This window comes from Ochotona princeps, chromosome 4, assembly GCF_030435755.1.
Source record: "Ochotona princeps isolate mOchPri1 chromosome 4, mOchPri1.hap1, whole genome shotgun sequence".
Taxonomy (NCBI): Eukaryota; Metazoa; Chordata; class Mammalia; order Lagomorpha; family Ochotonidae; genus Ochotona; species Ochotona princeps.
Genome location: NC_080835.1, coordinates 104,930,395 through 104,958,149, shown reverse-complemented (window position 1 = coordinate 104,958,149; position 27,755 = coordinate 104,930,395). Strand labels below are relative to the sequence as shown.

The window sequence follows — 27,755 nt, the reverse complement described above, 5'->3', positions numbered from 1 at the left end:
AAAAAAAATGGAGAAAAAGCAGTAATTGTGAAAAGGGTGTTCCGTGGAAGCTGCTGTTTCTGCCTTCTCCTACATGGTCTGTGATAAGAACTGCTGGACTTCCCTACTCCAACCCTACAAGCTTTCTTTTTTTTTAAAAAAAAAAAAAATATATATATATATATATATATTTTTTCTCTGTCTCTCCCCCTAGCCAGATATACAGCTAGGGGGAGAGACAGAGAGAAAGATCTTTCGTCCACCCCAGAAAACTTTTTTTTAGCTTCCTTTTCTTTTTCGCCTTGCCGCTGTTCAACTTTCGTTACTTAACTAAAAGTGCTTGACTGTCTAGCCCCTTTACTCCCAAAGCTTTTCAAACAGCAAACTTACTAAGCTGTAAATATGTCTACGGAAATCTGCAGTGTCCTGGCGCTTCACATCATGAACTGTGACATCAGGCATTTTTCTTTTAAAAATGTTAAGAATTTTGCCGGTGGCCTCTGTTTTGCAAGCGCTCTCAAATCAGGTTTCCTAAGGTGCTGCGGGGGGAGCCAGGTGCTCTTACCCCACCGCCCATGACCATGTGCCCAGAGGTTCTGTCCCTGCCCGCACTTCCGAAAGTGCCAGAGGCGCTCACCTCACATAGACTAGAGGAAGACGGGCTGGCAAAGTGTACGCCCCGCGCCAGGGCGGGGCTGAGTCCCAGCCAATGAGCCCGGCGGGCCTGCGCTCGGCTCGGTTGCCACGGCCATGGCCGCGCGGTCCCGCCCCCGCACCTGGGCTCCGGGCGGCGGGGAGCTGGCTGCAGCCGGCGACCCAGTCTCCGGGCGCCCCAACGCATCATGTTCGCGTGGAGCCTGCGGCGGAAGCCAGGCCGCAAAGTTGGATTTCTGCTGCTGGTTGTCCTGAGCTTCCTGGTGCTGCGCAGGTGAGAGAGAGCCAGGGCGGGCTTCTGGGGGACTCCTTGTACCCCAGCCCTTCTCACCTTGGGTTCTCGCCTCCTGTGACTGCAAATGGCCCAGCTTGCTCCTTCACGGGACTCCTGTCTTCTGGAATCCCTCTGCTGTCTGGAGCTCCAGGCATGGGTGCTTCAGTTGCCCAATGCTGCTCTTTTCTGCTGGGCACTGCTGGGTGGTCTGCTCCAGCCCTTCCGTCTCTCCCCGATGTTCCCAGCACCACTTAGCCCATCCCTTTCCCCTCTTCTTCCAGGTCCTTTCCTCAGAGCCCGGTGGGAGGCCGGCATGTGCCCTCAGGGCTCTGGTAGATTTGGCCTGTCCTGCATGGCAACCGGAAAGGTGCCCCGTGGGGACCCACAAGAGGGCCCCTCTGCTTCCCAAGGGCTCACCACATCTGCACGTGCCTCCTCTTTGACAAAATGCTCCGCTGGCTATGCAGTTTCCTGTGTGTTCTGCCCTGAATTTCTCTGATGTTCCTCTATAGGAACATCCAGCCTGGATCATCTGTCTGGCCAGTGCCTGACGATTTCCATATTCAAAACCTCTGACATTGTTGGAGAAAGAGACCACATGGTGTCCTGGGCTGGCACTGAGCACCGCTGAGCCCTTGTAGTTGTTCTCAGGCACCTGCTCCTCAGCTGTGCTCTTGCTTCCTCCCTCTGTCCCCTACCTGACTTCTCCCAACTTCTCCTGGGCTGTTCCTCATGTGTCCTTTGCTTGCGCCATGGTGGGGATATCATAACGCAGATTTGGGAGAAAAGGATGGACTTCTTTTCACTCTAGGTTCCAGAAAACTTGCTCCCAAGATGTTTCCCACCCTGTTCTGTGATCTCTAACTCCTTGTGCTTTGAAGATCGGTCTTGGTTCTCCTGGGACACTCAGTTGTCTGTCTGGGGCCAGGCTGATGCAAGCAGCAGCAGCAGCCTGGATACTGCAGGGCAGCAAGGGGCCTGGGCTCCCGAGAGAGGACAGGCTGCTGTTAGACCGGTGCTACTCAGTGGCGTCGCACAGGTCACTGCAAGGGGCATGCAGCTGGGCCAGGGAGACTCGCTCGTAACTCCAGGAAAAGTAACAGAAGCTAAGGGTTTGTTGTCTGCCAGCAGAGCTGAGGGTCTGGCAGCTAGCTTAGCTGTAAAGAGCCTTGGCTTCTCTCAGAGGAGTGACCCATGTTTCCACCCAGGTAAGGGCCACAGGAGTCAGCCTGCGGTTGGTGCAGTGGCTGCCAGTGACGACAGAGGAGAAGATGGGTGTGAGTCAGGATTATGGAGATAGTTTAAATGCTTAGGAAAGCCGTTGTTTCCGTGCTACTCCTTTTTTCTTGAAAGTGCAAGACAGAAGCCAGAAAACTCTGCCCCGAGTTCAGGACTATGTCTCAGGCTCTTTTTCTATCGTTCTGGTCTCTTTTTGATTGCATCACCCTTGTGACTGCTTTCTGCCCCGCTGGGGCTGTATACCACTGGTGAGGCGGTGTTTCCACATCTCTGGGGAGGGGGAAAGGCGGGAAAATACACTCTGTCTCTTCACCTATTGGCTAAACCCAGCCTTGACTGGGTCATTAACTGTGTGGAACGCAGGGGCCTATCCTGGTTGTTGCTTGGGGAGTGGTGAAAGTGTCAAATGAAATATAGGTCACATGCAATCTGACTTCTCGGCTCCCAGCTTTGTGGAGCCAAGCTGTCGTGCTGAGCTGTTTTCCTGCACCCCAGAACATAGCTGGTGTGGCCTTAGCTTTCTTTCCTGGCGACTGCTCCTTGGATTTGTTTGCGCAACAGCAGCTTTGTGACGATATCGTGCCTAGGAAATCAGAGGACCAGATTGACGGGGAGAGTGTCAAGCTTCTCTTGTGCATTCCTTTGTCATCCCTAGGTCTTAGCAGATCCTTGCTCCCCAGGCCCAAGCCACCATGGTTCCCATAATGACTCTTTTTCTTTAATCACTAATAAATTATATTTTAATCTATGGGTTACATTAAAACCCAATCAGCTTGCATCTCTCGTGTCTGAACTTTTAGCTGGTCAGCTTTGGGAGAGAGCAAAGCTTGTGGGCAGCAACGTCATATTCCTGAAAGACAAGTTCATGTTTGCTTTGAGCTCTGTCTCCCTCACTGTTCCTGCACCTCACTTCCTGGATTGCAAGTGCTGAGCTCTTCTTGTAGGGAAGCAGGGCAGGACAGCCCATGAGAGGTGGATAATTCAGCAGTGTAGGCCGTGGCTTTCATCTCAGTAATGAGTAGTCTTGTCCTGCAAGCCTATATGGGCAGATTATTTTGCTCTTCCGGAGCTTCTGTGAGGTCATTGATTTTGGGGCTTGGCCTGTTCTACTTTGCTGGAAGCCGCATCCTCTGAAATGTTTAAACTCTTTCAATGCTCTCTTTGATCAGATGTTTGAGACAGGTGGTAAAGCAGAACTGCCTGAAATGGCTCATAGTAACAGGTGGGATGTCTGAGCCATCCTCTCCTAGGAAGACAGCTGGCACTGGGTCCTTACAACGGACCAAGCTAGTCAACAGGCTTGGGAGACCAGAGTTGTCTTGGGACTTTGCCATTATTGGTACAGTTGTGACTTAAGGGATTGACGTAGCTGGAAGATTGCAGGGAAAGAGTCTTAGTAGCCTTAGTAGCATAACTCTCAGAAGGTTATTCAAAGTGGTCTCCCAACCTTGAGTCAGGGAAGCAGCAAGTGAAACCACAGCACTTAGTTGTTAAAGGCTTGACGCGGTTTCATTATGTCACCACAGATCCTCCTCCATGGAAGTACTCAGGAGCACTGGAGCCTGAAAGAGAATGTTTTCTGAACAACTGGTACTTGAAAAGAACTCTGGAGTACGGATGCCGCTCCACACTCCTGTCCCTTAATCTAGTGCAGAGATAGAATTCGTTCGGTGAGGGATGTTGGCTGCTTTCTCTCCAGTTGGTTTCAGCTTCCATTTAAGCTGTCAGCCTGCGAGATAGGGACCAGGCTGAAAAGCAGCAGTCCTCACGCAGGACTCCTGCATAGAAAGGACAGGTGGTGTTGAGACTAGCGGTAACTACCCAGACATCTGTCGACTTAAGAGACGCTTAGTCTCACTGTTTCTGGGCTCTGATGCTAGCGAAGGACTTGGTGTGGGAAGTGGCCTTTTTTAAAAAAAAAGGATGGTTTTCTTTTCAGATTTATGTTCTGAGTAGGTGAAATAAGCATATATGAAATATTCCAAAAATAAAGAAGAATTCAGTGAAAAGGACCCCAACCTTAGCCCTTAAGCACCATCTCCTCCCACCCAGAGGCCCCTGCGGGTAAGGGCTCCTTTTAGAAGCGCTGTACATACCAACAAGATCGCCATACATAGTTTCCCAGTTATCCATTAGACACATCATTTATTTATACAGACCTCTCTTGATAGCATTGATTGTTGGCAATTCTTTTAGCTACTGTAAACAAAATTACAGTGAATATATTTTGGATCTGTGAGAGTACTTCAAAAGTTTTTTGAAGCTGGTATTGAGAGATGAGTTCTTTTTGATGCAAAAAAAATCTGAAATCCATGATTTCAAAAACTCCATAGAAAATGTGTATTATGAGGAAAATTGTTTGCACCAAAATAAACTCTAATTATTAAATCTGAATTTATATGTGTTTGTTTGAGAGGCAGACATGGACAAAAAGAGACAGAGCAGGTGTTCATCAGCTTGCTAATATCTAAAATGATAACTAGACTTGCGCCAAATCAAAGCCAGGAGCTGGGGAGTCAGCGCAGAGCTCCCATGTGGGTTTTAGGGACCCAATTATTTGAGTCATCACTACTGCCTAACAGCAAGCTGAGGTTAGGAACTGGAGCTGGGCATAGAACCCCAGTTACTGTGGGTTGGAAGGTGACATTTTAACTGGCTTCTTACCCCACAGGCGAAACACTCACCACCTAAACTTATCTTTTAATTTTCTTTATTCCATGAACTTTGTGAGGTACCCTTGCATTCCTATAAGTAAAGTGCTGCCCATAAGAAATATGCATTTTAGGGACCACTGTTGCAGCACAGTGAGCTAAGCTGAGACTGCAGTGTCGGCATCCCACTTCCGGCTGCTCCATTTCTATCCCGGCTGCATGCCGATGTGCAATGCCTTGAACATAAAAAAATAATTCTTTTTTTAATGATTTATTCATTTTTATTTTTATTACAAAGTCAGATATAGAGAGAGGAGGAGAGACAGAGAGGAAGACCTTGCGTCTGTTGATTCACTGCCCAAGTGAGCTGCAACGGCCCGTGCTGCACCTACCCGAAGCCGGGAACCAGGAACCTCCTCCGGGTCTCCCACGCAGGTGCAAGGTCCCAAGGCTTTGGGCCATCCTCAACTGCTTTCCCAAGCCACAAGCAGGGAGCTGGATGGAAAGTGGAGCTGCCGGGATTAGAACCAGCGTCCATATGAGATCCTGGTTCCCATATGGGACCCCGGCCACTAGGCCATGCCGCTGGGCCCAAAAAACGAATTCTTTAAAAACGAAAGAAATATTTATTTTTGATCTGGACAGACCTTTCCAAAGATGCATGTGCTGTTTCTGATGAATCTGTTAAAATGTCCCTGAGCTCAGCTGTTTGGTCTGGAGGAGGAAAGTGTGTGTTTGTGTGTCAGTGGTAAAATATATTTCTTGTGTCTTGTAAGAATAATGTCATCTTTTATCTATTTTTCTAGATAAATGCTGTGTGATGGATTAGTTCTTTCTTTATGAGACCAATTCATTTAGACTCTAAGTTCTTCCAAGGTCAGAAGCTTATCATTGAGAACAGAGTTCTACTGAGTCATTTAATGGAGTTTTTACTTCTTTCAAGTTGAGACAGTATGTGTTCTATTCGTGATTCTACCAGTGCAAAATTTTCCCAAACTTACAGCGTGGTGTAACATCACGTGAAGGTACTTTTATTGTTGTGTGGTTGAGTGCTAATGAGGAATTAGTGTTATCTCCCTTTTGGTCTGCTAAACTCACCTGCTATTACATATTTCCAAGAGTATTTAGCAAGTGTTCAGCTTGGAATTACCAGTGCTTACCTGGATCAGGTGGACAGCTTCCTGGCCTGTTTGGGGGAGCCTGAATGCCCTGCCAATCCCTGGCTTACCTGGGAGCAGACCATTGTAATGCTCTGAGACCTTTAGGCTTGGGGCCTGTGGAAAAAAATGCTTGTATTTGTTTAGGGGGTGGATGGCTCCAACCCAGGAAGGGTGCTTAATGCTTCTCTCAGCGGAACATGAGCCCAAATCACTTGGCAAAGATGAGGTTTCATATCTAGGTAGCTAGGCCAAATACAAGGAATCAGTTTCACTTCTGTGGGGTTGAACTTTCTGGGAACCAAGCATTGGGCTAAAGGTATTGGCCGTGGCTCAAGGGTAAATATATTCCTTAGGCCCTCAAATTCTCTTGCTGAAAAGACTGGCAGGACAGAAATAACTCCAAGCAATTTAGGGGAACGTGATGTCCAAGGAAGTTAGACCTCTTGGAAGCCATTAGAAATTTTTATTTTAATCCATTTGAGGAATGTAATCCATTTGATTGCATCTTTTGGGCAATTTGACAAGCCTGCTGTTGAAATCATGGTCTCTGGGTTGGCCGTTTGGGTGAATGAAAAGGTGAATGTCTTCTTGCTCAGCTTTTAGTATGGTGCTCTGGACCAGTATTCAGCTAATTCATCTTTGCTTAGGTCCTAGAGGGCTCAGAGCATACCTGGGAAATTTAATTTGTGAGCCTTCTTCTAGCCAACACTGAGGGCCAGCAAGGACTTATGTTCTGTCAATCAAATGACTGTTAGTGCAGATCCCTACCCCGGGAATCCAGTGTGTCCCTATTCTTGGCTAGCCTGAGATCATAGAAGGGTGCATGTCAGGCTCCATAAGCTCATAACACTGTCTCTGCAACAGAGACATAATGGGATTCCTGGGGGTTTACTTTCCTGCTCATTACAAACCTGCGTCTCTCTGAACTTTGAATCAAACACATTGCCTACTTTGATTACTGAACTCGTTACTCAGGAAGTTATGGGAAATTATTTGTATGTAGTGCAGTAAGCATTAGTATTAATGATCATTATTAGTGTTAATAAGCATTCGTGCAGCACACTGTCATTTATGAAGCTCCGACTTGTATCATCTCCTCATAGTGAATTCCTTGGAGAAAACCAATATTTATCATCGTTTTCCCAGTGAATTCATCCCTTTCATTAATGTGTTGATAATTTGTCTAGTACCCTCCAGAATATTTCTTGAAAGAAAGGCATTTAATTCTCTAAAGAATTTAGAATTTGGTAACAGCTGGCATTTTTTCTTTGTGATATTTATTTCATGCTTCATGATAAGCATTTGGAAGGAATTATTCTTTTATTTTCATTTTTTTATGTTAGAAGCGCAGAGAGCGGGAGGAAGGGAGTGCCTCATCAGCTAGTTCACTCTCCAGAAGCCTGTCGTGCTTGCCCCACTGGGCCTGGGTCAGACTGAAGCCTGGTTTTTAGCAATTCAACCCAAGTGTCCCATATGGATGGCAGGGGCCGACTACCTGGACTGTCATTGCTGCCTCCCAGCGTCTGCATTAGTGGGAGGTTGGAGGCAGGTGTTTGATGGGCTCTCCAATACAGCATGCAGGCAACTGATCCTCCAGGCTGAAGGCCAGAAGATACTTCCCATCGAATCTGGAAAATCATGGGGTAAAACGACACTCACAAAAAAGCTCTCAGCACAGAGAGATTGCACACACCTGTATCAGAGGAAAAGCTGCAGCTTAGTGCTTCTCAAGCTTTAAATCCAAGATAGGGTTAAAATAACAGGTTCCGATTTAATGAGTCTTAGGCAAGGCCTAGTTTCTGCATTTCCAAATTGCTGAGGAAGACACTCGGATTCTGCAGAACCCACTGCGAGATCAGCGAGAGGTCTCCTGATGATTCCTCATTAAGGTGCTGCAGAATTAAGAGGGTTTGTCACTAATAGGAACTTTCTTGAAGTAAGAATCCCAAACAGCACCTACCCACTCTGCCAACATCTCTGTTCTTTGCAGAGTGTGGCCAGGAGGCCTTCATACCCACACCTATGCGTAGCATTAATGCTGTGTTCCTTGCTGAAGAATTGGATATTATGCTGTTGAAGATCTAACCAAAGAACAATATGTAAATAATTGCTAAGTTATTGCATCCCTGTCTTTAAAATCAGGGAGGGAGAGGTAGTCACAAACACATACAGAAACACACACACACAGAAAGAGAGAGAGAGAGAGAGAGAGAGAGAGAGAGAGAGAGAGAGAGAGAGAGAAACAAACTCTAGACTGTCACAATGCCAATGTTTTTAAGAAAAGAATCTCTATGCTCATCCTGACTAGGGGCCAGTCCTGCAGGCACATAGGCCCCGGAGCCTCAGCAGCTGGGAGCAGGTAAGCCTGATGAGGACTGGGCAGGTGGGCAGAATATGTTCTCTGGAGTGGGTGTGGTCAAAGTCAGGGGAGACAGAAATTGCCCTGTGTCTGAGGTGTGGGAAAATTCAGACAAAGCCAGAAAGGTCAGGAGCTCTTAGCCCACGGAAAGGAGGTAGCTAAGGGCAGTGCCTCGGAGGGATCCTGTGACTTCATTTGAATATCCAGGGTTTTGCCTGCTAGGGTAGAGGTGAGCAGGTTTACTGCAATGTGCTGGACAGTAGATGTTGCAAATGACTGCATAGATCTGTGATGACAATATAGACACAGGAGTGTGACTGTGTGCCAATGCTGCTATTTATAAACACTTAAATGTGGCGTTCATAGAGTATTTGGTCTCTCCTAATCTTATTATTTCATTTGTTTCAACTACTTAACAAGTGACTACCATGAACTGTTCTCAGCTTACAGGTCACCCAGACAAGCAGCATGCTAAATTTGGCCTGAGGCCTGCTGTGGCTAACCCACTCTTGAGGGGCTGCATGATCTGATAGAAACCCTGTGTGCAGACTGCCTCTACTGAATTTTAGAAATTATGCTGAAATGGCTCGGCACAAAGCCTAGCACATAAAATGCTTTATGAGGGGTTACCAGTTGGGTAGCATGGGTGTGACTTCAGCTTCTGGTGTGGTGTTCAGGAGCTGCGTGGGCAGGAAGCCCGAAGCAGGTGCCAGGGGCAGAAATCGAATCTGTGCACTCTAATGTATGACATGGGAGACCAACTGTGAGGGTGAAAACCGACCACAAATTTACGTTGTAATTACATTTTCCATGAACTTGATGAAGTGTCCTCATATTCTAAATTGAAAGGGGGCTGGGCGTATTAGGATTATGCCATGTTGGAACACAAAATCTATTGAGGCACTTCCCTCTGGCCAAGTACTCATCCATGAGAGTTTACAAAACAAAATCTGGGAACTAGTGGGATAAAGACAGTAACAAAGAGAGGCCATATGTTCATGTATCCATGGGGAAGAGACAGACCAAGATGGGTGTCTCTGGAACTTTCTGCCTCTAGTTAAAATGCAGATCCTGATAAGCAAATAAGTGATGAGGGAAGTTTATTTTGTGTAGGGATGAGACTGCTTCCTCACGCATCTGGAGGTGCCTAATGTCTTTCTGAGCCTTACAGCAGCCTCTCTGCGCAGTTGGGACAGACATCTGTCCCATTTTGCAGAGGAAGCAACCGATCCCTCTGGGGCCCAAATGTCCCTGACCCAAGGTGATAGCACGGCCAAGGATGGGCCAGGAGTCTGTCCTAGACTGTCCTCTTCCAGATGCTGATTCTGATTCCCTGCCCCACAGAACAATACTTTGGAAAACCTGTGTCCTGAAGTGTCATTTGCAAGTCATTCATTGGAATGCGGAACCTTTCTCTTAAGGTAGAGCAGCAATTGCTCTTTGCTTCTAGCTTACTCATCTAAGACTGTTTCAACTGGGCCACAGCAGAGCTGCAGAGGCCACAGCCTCAGTATGAGCTTCGAGACCAAGCATGGCGAGAAGCAGGGGAGCGCAGAGTAGACCTAAACAAAGTTCCCAGAGAGCCAGCAGTGTCTTTGCACCTCTTGCTCCCCTGCCTTTGGCCATCAGGGCCCCCAAACCTGCTCACACTACTGCTGAAAGCTCTCACTGACCCTCTTCAGCCTTCTGGATGAGGTAAGGAAAGAAGGTGGAGTTCTAGAAGCATTGAATCCTCAAGTGTTCCTCTTGACCAGTCCGAGAGATGCAAGCAGGTGCGTTTTCTCACCAGGACTTTCCCCAAGGCATCGCTAAGCAGACTGTGTGTTGGGCTGGATTGTCTCTGTGCTGGCCTTCATCTTCAGAGCCCAATCAGGACTTGTGTGCGTGGTTGATGAACAGACGCTGGTTAATACAGTTGCCTCTTTGCAGATACCTACGCCGTGAGTCCGTCAGCTGTGACCGGGAGGGGACTCGCAGGTATTGTCAGAAGTAGTTTTATGTTTAATGTTTGATTGACAGCCTAGGCAGTTCCTGCAAGCTGCACCTGGTCCCGAGTCCCCAGACTAGAGCATCCCCCTTCCGACGTACCCTGATCCTGCCTCACCCTCTCCCCTTCGAGTCCCCAAGTCTTCATGTCGAGTGCTGTGTGTGTCTTGTTCCTAACTTCGTCATCAGCAGTTCCCTTACAGAGAAGCCCAGCCTAGTGAGAATTGAAGAAGGAGGACTTCTTTGAGCTTTTCGAGGTAGGGGCTTAGTCTAACTACTCTGGCTGGAACAGAAAGATGCTGAGGGCCTGTGATTGCTGCTGCAAAGGGTCCAGTTTCCAGAAAGGCCTTTTCTCCTTCCAGGTTGGACTGGAGAACTCTGATCCCACTGTGGCTTCGACATCGCCAGTTAGGACTCACTGCCGGAGTCCAGAACTTCATGTTGGAAGACTCGACCTTCTGGATTTTCGGGGGCTCTATACACTATTTCCGGGTGCCCAGGGAGTACTGGAGGGATCGCTTGCTCAAGATGAAGGCCTGTGGCCTGAATACTCTCACCACGTGAGTGTGTGCCCTTGCCTCCAGCAAGCCTGGTTACCAGGTGGCTGCTTGGGATTGAAGTGTAAGAGTGCCATCCTAGCTGATGGATGTGAGAAGATGTAAAATGGAGAAAAGCCCTAGGGGAACTAAAGTAGCAGGGAAACATTAAAGAATATGAGGTGGTGCTGTCCTTGTGGTGGCAGATTAAGCTGCTGCCTGCAATGCATCTTAGAGCTGAGCCCTGGTTCAAAGCCTGCCTGTTCCACCTCTGATCCAGCTCTTAACTAATGCATCTGGTTAAACAGAAAGAATGATTCTAGTGCTCAGGTGCTTGAGCCCCCACCATCCATGTGAAAGACTGCAATGGAGTTCCTTGCTCTTGGCTTAAGCCTGGACCAGCCCCAGCTGTTGTAGCCATTTGAGGAATGAACCAGTGGAGGGGTGATTCTCTCTTGGTCACTCTCTCCCACTCTGCCTTTCACATAGATAAAATAAAATGTATGAAAGAATATGAGAAGTTTTTGAAACCTCCATGGAAATTGCATAGAAAATCTGTGCATGAAATTTCTTTGCTTTTTTTTTTAAAGGAGATTTATTTACTTTTATTGGAAAGGCAGATTTACAGAGAAAAGGAGAGACAAAGATTTTCCATCTGCTGGTCCATTCTCCAAATGGCTGCAATGGCCAGAGCTGAGCTGATCTGAAACCAGGAGCCAAGATCTTCCAGGTCTTCCAGATGGGTGCAGGCTTCCAAGCCTTTGGACCATCCTCTAATGCTTTCCTAGGCCATAGCAGGGAGCTGGAAGGGAAATGGAGCATCTGAGGCCTGAACTGGTGCCATATCAGATACTGACACCTGGAGGCAAAGGATTATCCAGTTGAGACATCACACTGTGTCCTCAAAATTTCTTTGCATTGAAATAAGCGTAGCTTTTAATTCGAACTTCTATACATTTTTGAAGCCCTATCATAGAGAGAAGTTAAGTGTGAATGTAGATGGTTATTTGATGAATGGAAATATATATTTAAACAGGTTATGTCCCACCACACTGTGGATACCACATGGCTGTAGTCTTCTCCATGCCAGCTACCTGAGAAGTTGTTCACTCTCCACTTTGAGCTCCCTCTTTTGGAGTGGTTTTCAGAATTCAGTGCTCCTAGCACAATGATTGGCAAATGATAGGTACACAGTAAATGCCTAAGTGGGATATCCATTTCAAAAACACTCCCAAGTGGAATAATCTTGGTAAGATTTTTTTTACATACCAATAGGTGCTTGCTTTAAATCTACAAAATAAAATGAGATATCAGTTTGGAACATCTGTTTTTCAATCAAAAATAGGTGATGATGAATCAAGTTAAATGGGTTTCCTTGAGTGCTGTGAATTGTGCCTTTGGTCCCTAATGGAACTGGAAGGTGCTGAGTTGGGTGGCGTTATTGAACCTCCTAGGGGGTCCTAGGGATGTCTCAGGGAACACAATGTACCCCCACAGAATCAGGTACTATTGTATTTGTATGAACTTGGAACCCATGAACACCCTGGGTGGTTGGGGATGCCCAGATGGACCGGGAACTGCAGAGGAGCAGCTGTCATCTCCATGTCACGCAGGAATTGTACCTCCTGCCTCCCGGAAGCACCGCTGAGTACATATCCCGTCATTGCGTTTGACATAAAATCTCCATTCAACAGCTGGGTTTGTAATTCTGAATGCTTCCGTATAATGGGGCTGGTCACTGCTCTGTTTCCCATGTAATTGCTTCTTCCATCTGATGAAGGATGTGAGGGTGTGGGTAGCAAGCTGACCCTGTCACAGAGATTGCCCGTTTCATCGGCCTATCTGTGTTTCCCTAAATCTTGGTGACTCCTCTCTCATGCTTCCCCTATGCAAATGAGGCTTAGACTTCCTACAGTGGGTCCCCTGGATTCTTTAAGGTCTCCAGTGTTGTTCTTTGCCACAATCCTGAAGTTCCTGAGGAACATGATGGATTTGTGGATAAAAGAAATCGTCTGAGAAGTGGAGTAGGAGGAAGGACGGTCTGTTTATCATCATTCATGTCTTTTTTTTTTTTTAATTATTACAGCTATGTTCCCTGGAACCTCCACGAGCCAGAAAGAGGCAAATTTGACTTCTCTGGGAACCTGGATCTGGAGTATGTGGGGCTGATGTTCCTGGGGCTAGAGGAGGAATCTGATAGGTGGTTACATGGGTGGATTAGGATCCCAGCAGTGTGCTGCCTCCGTGCTGAGAGTCCAGGGTGGGATGCTACCTAGCTGTGTGCTGGTCTGTGTGAGAGCCTTGCTCTCAATACCAGGGTGGGATGCTGCCTAGCTGTGTGCTGGTGTGTGTGAGAGCCTTGTTCTCAGCACCAGGGTGGGATGCTGCCCAGCAGTGAGCTGCTTCCCAGATATGCCAGGCCTACCACCCCTCAGGTCGCTCTGCACTACAGCCTAGAGCAGCTGATGACCCTAGCTAGGACTCTGCTACAATGAAGCCTGTTCACCTAAGGTAGAGTAGCAGGGCAGTTGGTCTTGAGCTCACTTTTGTGACCCCCCTTGCTTTTTTTTGGGTACCTTTTTTCAGAGCCACAGTGAGGCTATGCAGGTGTTGCTGAGGCTGGGAGCAAGTGAGACCCCAGCTGCCAGGACTGCCAGCCTCTGAGCTAGCCTAGGATGCCCTGTTCAGCTGGAGTGGGGCTGAGCCTCACCATCACCCTAAGTTTTTCGGTAGATGAAGGACAGGGAAGATGCAGGAACCTTCTGCGCAGTGCAGTCTATACAGGCTCCCTCACGCATGGCCTCTGCTCTGACTCAGGCCCGGTGCTGAGGCAGTTTTACCTTCCCAGGGCCTTTGTGCTGATGGCGGCAGAGATCGGGCTGTGGGTGATTCTGCGTCCAGGCCCTTACATCTGCAGTGAGATTGACCTTGGGGGCTTGCCCAGGTAAGCAGGACCCTGAGGGTCTCCCATGCAGCTTGAAGGGTCTGTGAGGTGCAAACCTGTCACAGACGTAGCTGTAGTTTTGGTCTTAAAGTAGAATTTCTCGTATATACCAAAGCTTCTGTATTGGAACACTTTGAACACTTGGCATCCCTGGGGGTTATTTTGAATGAGGTCATAGTTGTTGCCCTGGCACAATCCCCTGTGTGTGACTTGATGTTGCTGGGGGAGGGTGGATCTGCCAGCACCGTGTCATCCTTAGGGCCCAGCTGCGGAGCTGCAAGCCTGGGCAGTGCCTTTATTCCCCTTCACGCAAAATGGGAAGAACTAAATCTGTCCTGTTTGTCATGGGGTGTTTCTGAGTGTCATATGCAAAGTCCATTCATTTGGATTAAGTGTAAGAGAAGTGGCTGTTAGGGTTTTGTCTCCAAACCTTAAGCTCTAATGCGTTTCCTCGTGTGAGTTCTCTGCTGGGTCAGGAGAACTTTCTGCTGTTGACATAGTGAATAGCTTGGTTATTGGGATGAGGGATGGCTTTCTCCCCAGCCATACAGTGTTCTGGTGCTAAGTCCAGGCACCCTGCCCTGTTTGCCTGCCATGTCCTGGAGGGGCCAGCTTTCCACACAGTTGCAGGCAGCAAGTCTTGCTTCCTCTCTGGTTTCCAATGACCTGCCCTTCCCTTAGGGCTACCGCCTCTGTCTCCATCTTCCCCAGCTCCCAGGACGACTGCACCATCACTGAGCTGTTGAGCCTGGCACGGTGCCCTGGGCAAGGCTGCAAAAACAGCTGAGCAGCCCGGGATGTTCCTGCAGATTAGATCTGTGTGCCACCATCAGCACTTTGCAGAGGCTCAGGCTCAGCTGCAGCGGGCACGCCAGGGTTTTAGGGTCTTAACCTAGAAAGAGCAGGGAGCGCCGAGCGATGCAGCTCTGAGGGACTGGAACATTCTTGTGAGTGTGAGTTGGAGCATGGAGGCCAGTGCCACTACTGTCTTCCCCTCCACTTTTCTATCAACATGAATGCCTGATGCCAATGCGTATTTCGAAATCTAGACAAAAGAACCTTCAGAAATGTTAGGAAGTTGGTGTTTTTTCTCAGACCTTCAAGTGGGGCCTATCTTGACTTGAACCTTGCAATTGCAGGAGCCAGGCTACAGAGGAGTTAGGTTCCAGGCTACACTGGCCAGGAACCACACTGGCCAAACAGGGTTTAAGACAGGGCGGCTGCAGGCCAGTATGGTTCCTGGACCTGTCAGCCTCTTGGTGGCCAACAGGGCTGGAGGACGTGCTGTTTCCCAGTGTTCCCTGCTCTCCAGCCCTGGGATTCCTTACCCTTTTGGTTCCAGCCATTTGTAAGAGTATTGTGAGTCAAATGGAGAGCTGCACTATGAGTCCTGTGACAAGCTTCTCCCTCAGCCTGAAAGCAACAGCTGCCAGTGCATACAGACCTGGGACTGGATTCTCAGCAGGGCAGGGTCAGTGGGTCAGGAAGCCCTAGGGAGTGCAGGCGAGCAGGCACTGTTGCATGGTGTGCTGATGTCTGAGTCCGTTTGCTTGGTCTCCCATATACTGGAAGTAGGCAGTGGCTGGGAACCAATACCCCTCCTTTCTGGTCTCTAAGCTTCCCTGAAGTTGCTTCCTTATGCACAAGCAGCCAACCCAGCTGAGCCACACAACACTAACACTCTTTCCCTGCACTGTTGACTTCAAGCTGGCTACTCCAAGACTCTGGCATGCAGCTGAGAACCACTTACAAGGGCTTCACCGAAGCAGTGGACCTTTACTTTGATCACCTGATGTCTAGAGTGGTGCCACTCCAGGTAAAGCAAACAGACTTTACCTTGATCTTTGCCTGTCTTCTTATTTGTAATCTTGGGTTGGTCCTTGGAACCAAGGTCCTGCAGTTCTTCTCATCAGAGGAATACGCTCCTACCCACTGCCTAGGATTTGTAATTGGAAGGGCTGGAAGTCTTTGTATCCTGAAAGATCTGTGCATTGTGGCCAGCACTGCTGGCATAGTGGGTGAAGCCAGCATTCCATATGGGTACCAGTTGGAGTCCCGGTTGTTCCACTTCTGATCCAGCTCCCCGCTAATGTGCCTGGGAAAGCAGCAAAGGATGGCGCAACTGCTTGGGCACCTGCACCCACATTTGAGACCCAGAAGAAGCTCCTGGCTCCCAGCTTCAGACAAGCACAAGCCACTTGAGAAGGGAACATCTGATAGAAAATCTCGCCCTTTCTCTGTAACTCTGCTTTAAAAAAAGGGGGAGGGAGCAGGGAGGGAGAGAGATCTATACAGTTCACTGTTCTTTCAGGCAGTGCTGAAAGGAGACAGGTGAAAGAACAGACTGCTCCATGCAGTGAGTGCTGGGGCTGCAAGGCCTGGATGTCTTACTAGTAAACAGCCACTGTGGGCATCGTGAACACACAACGGCACAGTTCTGCTTGGCCAGTACATGTGGATTGGCCCTGGTTTGTGCAACAGCCTGACTCTATGTAATTAAAAATCCCAGTTAATGGCTTCCAGTATGTTACAGTTACTATTGGAAGCCTATGTGCTGGAATTAGCTCTTTAAGTAACAATCTAAGCATTCCATGTAATAATTGGAAGTAAGACAAACAAAAGTAGAAATGGGAAGAACTAACCTCACCACTAACATAAAACTGTGAAGAGTAGCATTGAGAAGTTAGTACATCTAGGAAATTTTACTCTTGGGCCAGTGGTTTGTAATATTTACAGAACACACAAATCAGGGAGCCACCAGGTAAGATACGATACCAAGTTAAACTTGAATATTATAGGCAAGGATGAATATTTTTGCATAAATGTATTCTAAATGTGTGCTCCACACTTAGATTTGAAAACTCACTCTTTGTGTAAAAATATTATGAATCAATTCTAATAGATTTTAAATCCAGCAGCCCTAATCATGAAGAAGCTGGGAAGAATCTGGGAAGTTCTTAACCAGAAATGCCCGGTGGGTTCTTTCCTCAGCTTAGTATAGAAATAAAAAGCCGGGAATCTGTTGCAAACAGAAAAGTTTATTTGCGAAGGGACCAGGTGAGCAGGGAAGGGAGGGAAGGGGAAAGCATCTCCAGAGAGAAAGCTGGGAGGATGGGAGAGAGAGAGACACCAAAGGTTTGAGGAAGGGTCTTGAGATTTTAAGCATTCCCTGACCCTCATTACTGGGCGGAGGACCTACAGGGAAGATGTTCCCCGTTGGTGGTCTTTTAATCAGTTAGGAAATGGGTGGGCAATGCTGGTGTCACCCACCTGAAGGTGTGGCTGAGACCTCAGCAGGCCTGGATGGTCTCAGTTATTAGCCTGTCTTTGCAAGGAGATTGGGCTGTTGGATGCCCCAGCAGGTGACCCTAATAGGTTAGGCTGGGAGGCCATTGTGGGAAAACAAGCTTGGAGGTATCCTTAGATGTAGAAATGACTTCCTTAAATGTAGAAACAAAAAGACGTGTTTGTTTCCTGGTGTAACATAATTATTTTATACATTTCATTTTTTTGATGGAAAATATGCATTATAAAATGTATCTTATTAACCATTTGAGCACTTCTCTTTTCAAACTGGTTTTTATTTGAGAGACAAAGAGACAGAAAGACTCCATCCCCTGATTCACTCTGCAGATGCCTGCAGTGATGAGCTAGGCTGAAGCCTAGAGCCAGGAACCCGATCCAAATCTCCATTTGAGGGGTGAGGACCCAACTACTCGAGCCGTCATCTGACATCGTCCAGCGTGAACCTTAGCAAGAAGCTGAAATTGAGGGCATGGCTGGGACTGCAGGCACTCTAGCACTGGATGTCAATGTCTCAACTGGTGTCTAAAGTGCTAGGCCAGACCATTGAAGTGTACAGTTCTGAGGCCTCAGGAGATAAGTTCAAAACCATAAATACTGCTGGATCCAGTGGGTATCATGCCTGTAGATAAGCTGAACGTAGGGATGATTCCTGTCCCAGGCAGGATGACATAGGTTGGCATGAGATTTCATCATGTAATTTAAACAGGGTGCAATTTAAAACTTGGGCAGGGATTACCACTGTCTTAACCCAGGAATCTGTTACAAGGTATCATAGCCTGGATGTCTTATTAACAGGAAGAGGTTACTTGTCACAGCCCCACAGTCTGGAGGTCTGGGTGGCAGCATGCTTGGTGTGGGGGGAGGCCCTCTTTCACATTTCAGACAGTGGTCTTGTATGCTCATGTGGCAGAAAGTGAGAAAGCTCTTGGGGGGTCTCTTTTATTAGGGCACTTGTTCCATTTGAGAGGGTTCTTGCTCATAAACCAATCACCTTTCAGAGAGAATCAGGGTTTCAACATATGAACTTGGGGGAACACAAAGAATAAAAGTGCATGCAGTCTATTCATTGCCACAACTCCTCATCTTTCCTAGCTGAAATCCTGCACCTGTAAAGTCCTGGTTTTCCTCCTCCATAGCTTCTGAAAGTCGCCTTCCTCTTTGCTGATGGCTGCAATCTGTCAGGGTTCCTTCCTTGTGAAGGCTGGCGAGTACTCCATGGTGTGTGTATAGCGTCTGTGGTTTATCCATTCACAGAGTGAGGGGCACCCAGTTCTTGTCATTTCTGGGTGACCGTATGGCTGTTATAAACATGATGCACAAGTATGTTTTCAAGTTCCTACTTCCACTTTTTGGGGGGTATATATCTAGGAATGAAATTTCTGCATCAAATAACAATTCCATGTTTAATTTTCTGAGGACCTGCCATGGTATTTTCCACAGGAATTCAGGAGTCAAGCCGTTTTGAATTTCCACGCTTAATCCCTAAGCATTTCAAGTCCTCCACTTCCTGGCCAAAACTTGTTATTTTCTTATTATTTGGTAAAAGCCATCCTACTGTGTGTTATGTAATATCTCATTGTGGTTGTGACATACATTTCCATAAGGACTAATGATATTGACCAGCTTTTCATGTTGCTTATCAGGCATTTGTGCATCTTTGGAGCAACACTTGCTGAAGTTCTTTGCAGTTTTAAAGATTTATTTACTTTTTTTTTTTTTAAGTTAGAGTAACAGAGAAAGGGAGAAACAGACACCTTCTACCCATTTTCTCCTGAGATGCCTACAATAGCCACCTGGAAGCTGGGAGCCAGAAAATTCATCCCGATCTCCCATGTGTATGGGAGTAGCCCAAACGCTTGGCCTATCTCCTGCTTCTTTTCCAAGACCATCAGCAAGTGGCTTGATTCGAAGTGCAGCAGCCACGACATGAACTGATGCCCATATGGGATACCAGTGTCACAAGTGGCAACTTTACCCACTGTGCCCCAACAGCAACCCTATTGGCCTGTTGCTGAATCCATGTATTCTGTTGTTGAGTTGTAAAACTTATTTATATCAATTATTTGTTTAGATATGAGTTATTTGATTTAAAAACATTTTAATCCATATGTAGCTTTACTTTATACTCTGTTAGTGTCCCTTTATGTCCTTTTAAGTTGGATTAGCCCAGCATATCTGTATTTTTCTTTTGTTGCCTTAGTCATGATACCTTATTCAAGAAATAACTTCCAAATCCAATGTAGCGAAGCATTTTTGCTGTGGTTTCTCCTAAGAATTAAATTCTTCTAGCTGTTGTGTTTAGATCTTTATTTTGAGTTAATTCTTGCCTATGGTGTAAGGTAGAGGGCTAGCTTCACACCCTGTATGTGAATATCCAGTTTTTCCACCGTTTGTGGAACAGACTGCACTTTCTCCCATTGATTAGCCTCACATCCTTGTCGAAGATCCTTTGAGCAGGTGTCATTTTACGCCAGCCCCACACTGTTTGGTTACTGTCTCACTGCGGTGAGTTCTGAAATCAGGATGGTTTGAAATCCCTGCCTGCCTTCTTCTTCTCCACCTTGTTTCCTCCATGTCTCTTGAGATTTTCTGTGAGCTTTAAAGGTGGCATTTTCTGTGTTATTCCAAGCATTGTTGAGACTTCTGCTAGGGATTGCACTGAATTTGTGGATCATTTTGGATAGTATTGATATTTTAGCAATATTAAGTCTTCTGGTCCATGAACGTGGATAGCTTTGGTTTATTGATTTTTTTTTCTTTTTTTTTTTTTTTTTGAGACATTTAAACCCTTTAAAGTAATTACTGCTAAACACTGTTGCTGGTTCAGTGTCTCTTATTTTGTCCTTTATTTAGGGCCTCATCTGTTCCATTACCACCTTCCTTTGTGCCAAATTGAATTTTACCATGATACTTATGTATTGATTAATTTATTGAGAGGCAGAGAGAAAGAAGAGAATTCTCATCTTCTGTCTCAATCCCCTAATGTCTGAAATGGTAGGGGCTGGGTTAGAGCTGAATTCAGGGGCAGGGGAGTTGGTCAGAATCCCATCTTGAGCTGGTAAGGCTGTCTTCCAGGAGCTGCATTAGTAGGAAGCTAGTCAGGAGCCAGAGTTAGGAATCAAACCCAGGATGTTTTGTTTTTGTCTTTGCATTTTTTCCTAGTTAGTTTTTTTTAAACAGATTCAATGTAATTCTTTTTTTTTAAGATTTATTTATTTTTATTGGAAAGGCAGGTTTACACAGAGAAAGAGAGACAGACAGAAAGATCTATCTGCTGGTTCATTCCCTGAGTGGCCTGAACAGCCAGAGCTGAGCCAAGCAGAAGCCAGGAGCCAGGAGCTTCTGCCAGGTCTCCCACACGAATGCAGGGTCCCAAGGCTTTGGGCTGTCTTCTACTGCTTTGCCATGTCACAAGCAGGGAGCTGGATGGAAAGTGGAGCAGCCAGGACATGTACCAGCCAGTGTCCATAAGGTATCCTGGTGCATGTAAGGCAAGGATTTAGCCACTGGGCCACCACGCTGGGCCCTCAATATAATTTTTAAATACAATTTTAATAATATAATGATATTTCCTTCCTCTTTCCTTCCCTTCCTCAAACTGAGCATTAACTGCTACGCTAAACACTCACCATAATTGTTATACTATTTTTGCACGTATTTTCTTCTCATTATATTTATGCTGTATGTATCTACGTGTAAATATCATGAGATTGCGTAAAGTTAAGACAGTCTACATAAAATTGACACATAAAGCTTTAACCACATACATAACTACTACTCTTAGGATTTGGCTTTATATAATTAATGTTACAAATTGCATATTTATGTAGAATATACTCATTATTATGGATTCATAATTATTTTTATGCATTTGTCTTTTAAACCTGGTAGAAAATAAAAATTAGAATTACAGACTAAAATTAAAATAATATTATTCTATATGTATTTTCCCTGCATTTATCTTTACTAGAGAACTTTATATTTTCACATGATTTCAAGTGCCTTTTCATTATAACTTGAGAAATGTTTTTATAGGGCAAGTATAACAGGTACAACTGAGTAATAAGCTTAGATTTTCTTTGAGAGTCTCTTAATTTCTCTCTCACTTTTGAGAGATAGCTTTGCTGTACATAGCCTTGTGAGTTAATGGTTTTTCCATCTTGCATTTTAAATGCCTCTTCCCACTGTGGCCTGGTCTGCAGGCACCTGCTGAGGTACCCTAACAGCTTTACTCAGGATTTCTTTCTTAGGTTTTGACATTCAGTGGTCTCAAGGATCATTTGTCCTGTGGGACTGACTGGGTTATCCTGCTTGGAGATTATTGAGCTTTTATTTCCTCAACTTTGAGAATTCTTCAAATAATGTATTTTTGTCCTCCCCTTTTCCTGCTGTGGTTCCCAAAATGAATATATTGGTCTGCTCTGTGATGTTGCGCAGGGGCAGATACTGTTTTTGTCAGCTCTGGATTTTACATTTGATTCTTTTGGTCATTTCTGTCTCTTTATTGATACTTTCATACTGCTGATTTGTCATTTTACTGGATTATCTTACTTCTTTATTTTTTTTTTCCATTGGCTCCTTGATCGTATTGATGCAAGTTGTTACAAGATCTTCTTATAGTATATGGTGTATATGTGTGTTTCTTTAGAGATTGTTTCTGGAGATTTAATTTGTTCCTTTGAATGAGCTAGGTTTCTCTGTCTTTTATGCTTTGGGTTTGTGTAAACATTTTGTAAACATTGTATTTGAAAACATTCAAAAGCAAAAATCATCACGTATCCCAGTCTTTGCAGACAGAGATGCGCTTGACTTTGATTGGTAGCCTGGAGATCAAGCTAGAATCTGAGCTCCTGCCTGGGATTTTGTCCAATCTGCGCGCGTGTGTGTGTGTGTGAAAGAGAGAGAGAGAGAGGAGAGAGTTTGTGAGTGTGTCTTCCCCACCTCAGCCCTGCTTATTTTTACACGTCTTTGTTTGCCATCAGCTTCTTGGGGCCATATTTCTGTTACGTTCTTCTACCCCTAAGTCCTAACACCAGGCTTGCCGAGGTCTCTAGACTCCCGGTTACAGCAACTGTCATTGCCTTCTTCACCTTCCAGCTTGAGAAGTTCACATGAATCTGATGTTCCCTGTCTGAGCTCCAAGTGAGACAAGGTAGAGGCTGGTCCCTCAGGCATCTTACAGTCAGGTCAAAACAAGGGAAACAAATTGCATCTTGTGTCTTCCATCCTGAGAGGGGGAAGTGGGAACTGGGATGCTTCCTACCACATCATGTCACTGAGGAGGAAACAGATCGTGGGTAAAGAGAACTATTACCGAGCGTCCTGACGTCCAGCACGCAGCTTGCTCTTGATTGTGGTAGTTGCTGCTGCGCTTAGAGCTTCAGTGTCCAGAGCTCGTGGAAATGCTCCCAAGATAGAGTGAAAGTCTGATTGTTCCTACTCTACTGCTTGACTCTCACAACTCTTAAGGACACACCAAACCTCAGTGTCCTTTCACTTTCCAATGAGATGCTTTTCTAGGCAATTTGTTGTACCTTTTGTGAATTTAGATAGTATCGTTCCCACCGGAAACTCCATTTTTGATGACTCATCTCTTCCTCCCAGTACAAACATGGGGGACCCATCATTGCTGTGCAAGTGGAGAATGAGTATGGCTCCTATAACAAAGACCCTGCCTACATGCCTTACATCAAGAAGGTAAGTGTCGCTTCAGTACATTCTTTCATGTTTCCCCAGGAATGTTTTGCGGACTAGGCCCTGTGGGGCTGATATTTTCCCCTGACTGGTACCATGTCTCCCAACACTCAGTACATTTTTCCAAGTTATTGCTGGTGTTTTTTTTTTTTTCAACAGGGATATCATTCACCTATTATTTGAATCTATCTGGGGATTGCGGTATGCACCTCATGTGGCAGGGGCCTCCACTGCAGAAATGGACTTGACTGAGTGGTGGTGATTGGGAACATATGCTGGAGAGGCTGCTGGCATCTGATGTAGATGAGCTTTATCTGGGGAGTTTTCAAAATCCCTGTGTCCGGCCATAAGCCTTTTCAGTTAAATGAGAATCCCTCGGGAGTTTGTTTTCAGCCATCACTTCCCGGCCGTGTGGCCTATGAATTCAACAAGCGTCTGTGTGGCAGTTCTCACGCATCTGATCCCAGTGCGTGGAGAGTGGAGAATTGCTGACCCATTGCAAGGAGATCAGGGAAGGCCAGGACCAGGGTAACACTTACAGGAACAAGCGTATATTCAGAGCCGATTTCTGAGGACTTTGAACAAATGTATATGTATGTGTATATATAACTGGTACTAAAGCATGCCTGTTTGAATTGTGACTGAAGCTCCTGTGCACACTGTAAGTTGTCAATAAAAGAAGAGCTCTATTTTATGTAATGTATCTAGAGTCAGGCAGACACGCAGAGCTAGAGAATTGATCCACTGGACTGAATGACTTTGGCTTTGGACTTTGGTGCCCTGGGGGCCTTTCTTCCATGATGACAAGCAGATTCAATTTCCGCTTGGGAATTAGTCCCATCCCTGTAGCCTAGAGACCCCTCCAGCTTGTGGCTTCTTGGCTCTCTCCCTGTGCTGCTCGCCTGCAGAACTCTCTCAGGAGGAGAGCAGGCTGTCTGAGGAGGGCGGCACTCCTCCAGCTCTCAAGGCCTCATTCAGTCCGGACAGCCAAGGGCACACCTCCAGTTTCCTGTTTGAGTTAGCTGGAAAGAGCCCACCCAGGCACAGGGACAAGAGCTGCTGCTGCTCTGGGTCCCTTGAGAACACCTTCTGCCTTGGGCTTCTCCAAGTCGTTCACTCGCTTCCTGAGCTGCACAGCAGCATGGATTTCCGCAGGGTCCTTGCCTGCTCAGTGGCCCAAGGTCTTGCATGTGGCACTGGAGGACACAGCCATGGAGCAGCAATAATACTCTTATCCTGGGGGCTCTGGGGAGGATCCCTCCTGAGCCTGATGCAACTTTTCCAGATGAATGAGCCCCCTCCTTTTCCCAAGGCTGTTTGGTCATCCTCTTAGAGACATGGATGCCTCTGGGAGAATGGCAGACCCCAAGACCTTGGCTGTGCTTGGCATCCAGGAACTACCAATTAGCCCTCAGAGGTGGAGCCAGAACACTATAGCCTGTGAACGGTGTGTATATTTGCCACAGGAACCTAGGTGTGTGTGAAATATTAGGTGAGGTAAGGTGGAATTTTGACACAAGTCTTGACTGTTCGGCATCTGTTGTCCCTGGGAGTGATAGCGCCCCCCCTCCTAGTCATCCACAAGATTCTCTCTACCTTCTTTGTTTCTAGAACAGTTTAGCTTAAAAGTCATCTTGAAGTCAGATCGTGGGAAGCTCCCTTGAGCCCTGGAGGCTGCCGCATCATGTTCAGCCTTGCTCAGGCTGTGTCTGCACCCTTTCATTACTTTAACGAACATTCAAAAATGCCAGAGAGGAGCCTGTTAGGGAGGGAAGAAGGCTTCTTTTGGCTTGCAGATTAGAGGTTCACAGGCAGAGAGATCTGAGGTCCCCATTGGCTGGAGTGTGGAGGCAGGAGCCAGGCAAGAGAAAAAAAGTGAGGCTTGACTCAGCTCAAGCATCCCAACCACCCTGGAACAACCAGCTTTTCAGACAAGTGCTCAGCAGCCCGAAGACCACCCACTGGGCGGAAGTCTCCACCCTCAACACATTAACGGAAACCCTTGGCTGCTTCTCAGCTGTTTCTTCCAGCATCGACTCAGCGCTTGCTGCTCTCATGGGATTCAGCCAGGCTCCTCTGGTCCTGGCTGTTGACCAAGTCCATCTTTGCTCGTCCTGTGTGAAGGGAAAGCTGTAGGTGTTGGGACCTTCCCACAAGCCCTACAGGCAGTTGGCACACAGGATGGGGCAAGCCTCAGAGCAGGAAAGCAGCCAATAGTTTGATATCCCATCCCTTGCTGTGACTGGGGTGCAGTCCCACTGGAGCTTTGCTGCACTAGCAGGCCCAGAGGGAGTGGATTAGCCTCTGATCTCTGGAACAGTATATGTGCCTCCTGGATGTGGCCTTCTGCACTGCCAGCTGCACACCCCTGCAGAAGCTCAGAGGAGGCAACTCACTCTTTGATTTGTGTTCTTGCTGCACAGGCCTTGGAGGACCGTGGCATTGTGGAGCTGTTGCTGACTTCAGACAACAAGGACGGCCTGAGCAAGGGCATGATTCCTGGAGGTACGTTCGAGGGGGGTGTGCAAGCTCTGCCTGCTACCCATGTGGGTGGCTCCATGTTCAGGGCTCTGGCTACAGAGAGTTGCAAAGTCCCTATCAGAGATGATACACTCTAGGGAGCTCTGCAGCTGGCCGCCCTTCCCTGCTGGCTGATCAGCACAACCCGGGGTCCTTTAGATGACTTGCCCTGCTTTAAGGGTTTCTTTCGTCAGGAAATTGCAGCTCAGTTTTCCCACCATTTCTGGCGCAAGCCATCTAGTAATTTTCAGCCCTTTCTCTCCCCTCGGGCACATCTGTCTTATGTTTAGTTACTTCTTTACACACATCTGGATGCAAATATGTTTAAGCACCACATCGCTTCTCATTTGCTGCAGTGTTAGGAGTGTTTTGAAAGCCTCCCCTTTCCACGAACTGTTGTACCTGTTTGAGAGCACAGCTCCCCCAGGGCTCACCTGGTCCTCCTCAGCTTTGAGGAGGTTGTGGGTTTATTCACCACAGTAAGCAGCTTCATGAGAACAAGGGTTGTACCTGTCTTGCCCATATGTGGTTGGTGTGCTGAAAGAATCGAAGGCCCTTCACGTGGGCTCCCCAGGCACAGCTGTGCTGGCCTCTGCTGTAGCTACCAGGCTGAGCTGCTGGAAGGCAGGGGCTGTCATCTCCAGCTTGCTACCTCCATGCCTGGAATGTGATGGGCACTCAGGCTGTCTGTTCCGTGTAGGGGGAAAGACTCTTTTGAGGGGGAGTCAAGGACTTCCACCTGCCTCTCATCTGTGAGGACCATCAGTGATTCCTCATATTTCCACGTGGTGGCACTGTGGCCCCATGACTGGGTTCCGGCCCTCGGGGGCTCTGCCCTTGGATCTCCCATGACACTGCCCATTTTTGGCGCTCTGTGAGCCACTCGGTGCTTACTGAATGCCTTGCAAGGAGGCCAGGCGTCTCTGGGAGGGCTGCTTTCTCAGTGCCCTCCATGCTGCCCCCTGCTGCCTGGAGTCATATGTTTACTCTTTTAAAACAACAGAGTGATATTTTCCCAGGGTCTCATTTTTATTTCATTCCCCTGAAATAATCACGTTGAGCTCTTTCACTTTTTCTTCTTTCTCATTTCTTGATAATAAGCCCATAGAACACTGTACTTGTAAAACCTGCTTCTTTTTGTGTGTTTCGAGGACTGTTTTTTATATTTACCCACTCCCCCACACTTGTGCTGCATATTAGTGCAAAGCAGGCCCCACCAGCCAAGGGTCTGCTCCTGCACACCTTTGTGAACCCTAGCCTCCGATGGTAGCTCTCTTGTTCTTCTTTTCATCTCCATCCTTCTCTTGGTTCTTCCTCCCGACCTCCCCTTCTGTCTTACAAATCAGTGTTTTCCCAGAGATCTTCCCAGCTGGTGTCACTGGTACTTTTCAGTGTCAGGTCTGCCCTGGCCATTTAGAAACACTCTTTTCGTGTCTCTTAAGATGTCGCTTTTATCACCAGAGCCATCTTTGCGTCTAGGGCTGAGTGGGGTTCCTACAGTTTGGAAGCCTGACTCCCCCGCTGCCCAGCACCCGACGTTGCCGGTGGAGTGCCCTGACCTGGTTCCAGCTCGCCCTCTGCAGGCAGTCCGCCTTGTGGTCGTTTCACAATGGTGTTCTTCACTGTCTGTTGCTGGAATTGGCATTGTGTCTCCCGGCGTGTTTATCTGACGATGCTGAGCCGTCTTCCCTCCCTTTGTTGTTGTTTTTTCATGCTGTTGTTCTTTTTGTTGATTCTCGGGGTCTCTGATTTATTCCTATTTTTGACTGTTTGTTTTCTCTGTGCGCTTCTGTTCTTTCTGCCTGACTCTCAGCGTTTCTATCCCAGTGCCCTTGGGTCCCATTTTCCTGGGATCTGTTTTATTTCTCCTAACATGTTTTGTAGCTGGATCAAAGCAGCTTATTTATTCCTTTTTTTATGTCCCTTGCTGTTCTGTCTGTCACTGGTTGTGCCCAGTCTTTCTTCAGATGAGATGTTCTCAATTGCCAGGTCTTCCCTGAGCAGCTTCATGAAACGGGACTGAGTGCCACCCAGGGCTGCCAGCTTAGGCTTGTCTGTGGACAGGATCACTTCTCAGTGGGTGAGTGGGCTATGGTGGTGCTTAAAGGATGGAAACTGAGACCTGCCTGAACACTGCTGTTTCTGGAGAAGCCTTGGGCCTCAGTGCTGTGATGTTTTGAGAAGCAGTAGCAGGATCAGGCAGGTTTCCCACTTACAAAGGCCTGCTGCGGCCTCCCCTGCCTCAGCCTTCCCTGCCACCTCACCTTGAAGTCCTGCAGGCCTGCAGTTGCTCAAGTCCAGCTTCCTTGGGACATGTGCTCGCCGCTGAGTGGATGAGCATGGTTGCTGATGGAGAACAAAGCAGTGAGGCTGGGGACAGTGTCCTCCTCTGCATGATGCTCTGGCTTTGCAGTGGGATGAGGGAGGCCTCAGCCTGGAGGCAAAGTTGGCCA

General features: G+C 47.1%; 1 protein-coding gene across 7 annotated transcripts in view; it reads left to right on the top strand.

Annotated features, from left to right (window-relative positions):
- The first annotated feature begins 805 nt into the window (after positions 1-805).
- Positions 806-27,755, top strand: part of GLB1L2 (galactosidase beta 1 like 2) — a 38,681-nt gene continuing 11,731 nt past the window's right edge. For 6 of the 7 annotated variants that reach the window (XM_058664087.1, XM_058664086.1, XM_058664085.1 and 3 more), the window contains exons 1-7: positions 806-907; positions 10,665-10,862; positions 12,925-12,993; positions 13,687-13,782; positions 15,490-15,598; positions 22,693-22,785; positions 25,206-25,287. In XM_058664087.1, coding sequence (XP_058520070.1) covers positions 822-907; positions 10,665-10,862; positions 12,925-12,993; positions 13,687-13,782; positions 15,490-15,598; positions 22,693-22,785; positions 25,206-25,287 — 733 coding nt within the window. In that variant the 5' untranslated portion in view covers positions 806-821. Of the gene's footprint in view, positions 908-10,245; positions 10,294-10,664; positions 10,863-12,924; positions 12,994-13,686; positions 13,783-15,489; positions 15,599-22,692; positions 22,786-25,205; positions 25,288-27,755 lie in introns of all 7 variants that reach the window. The other variant, XM_058664088.1, reaches the window with a different exon arrangement.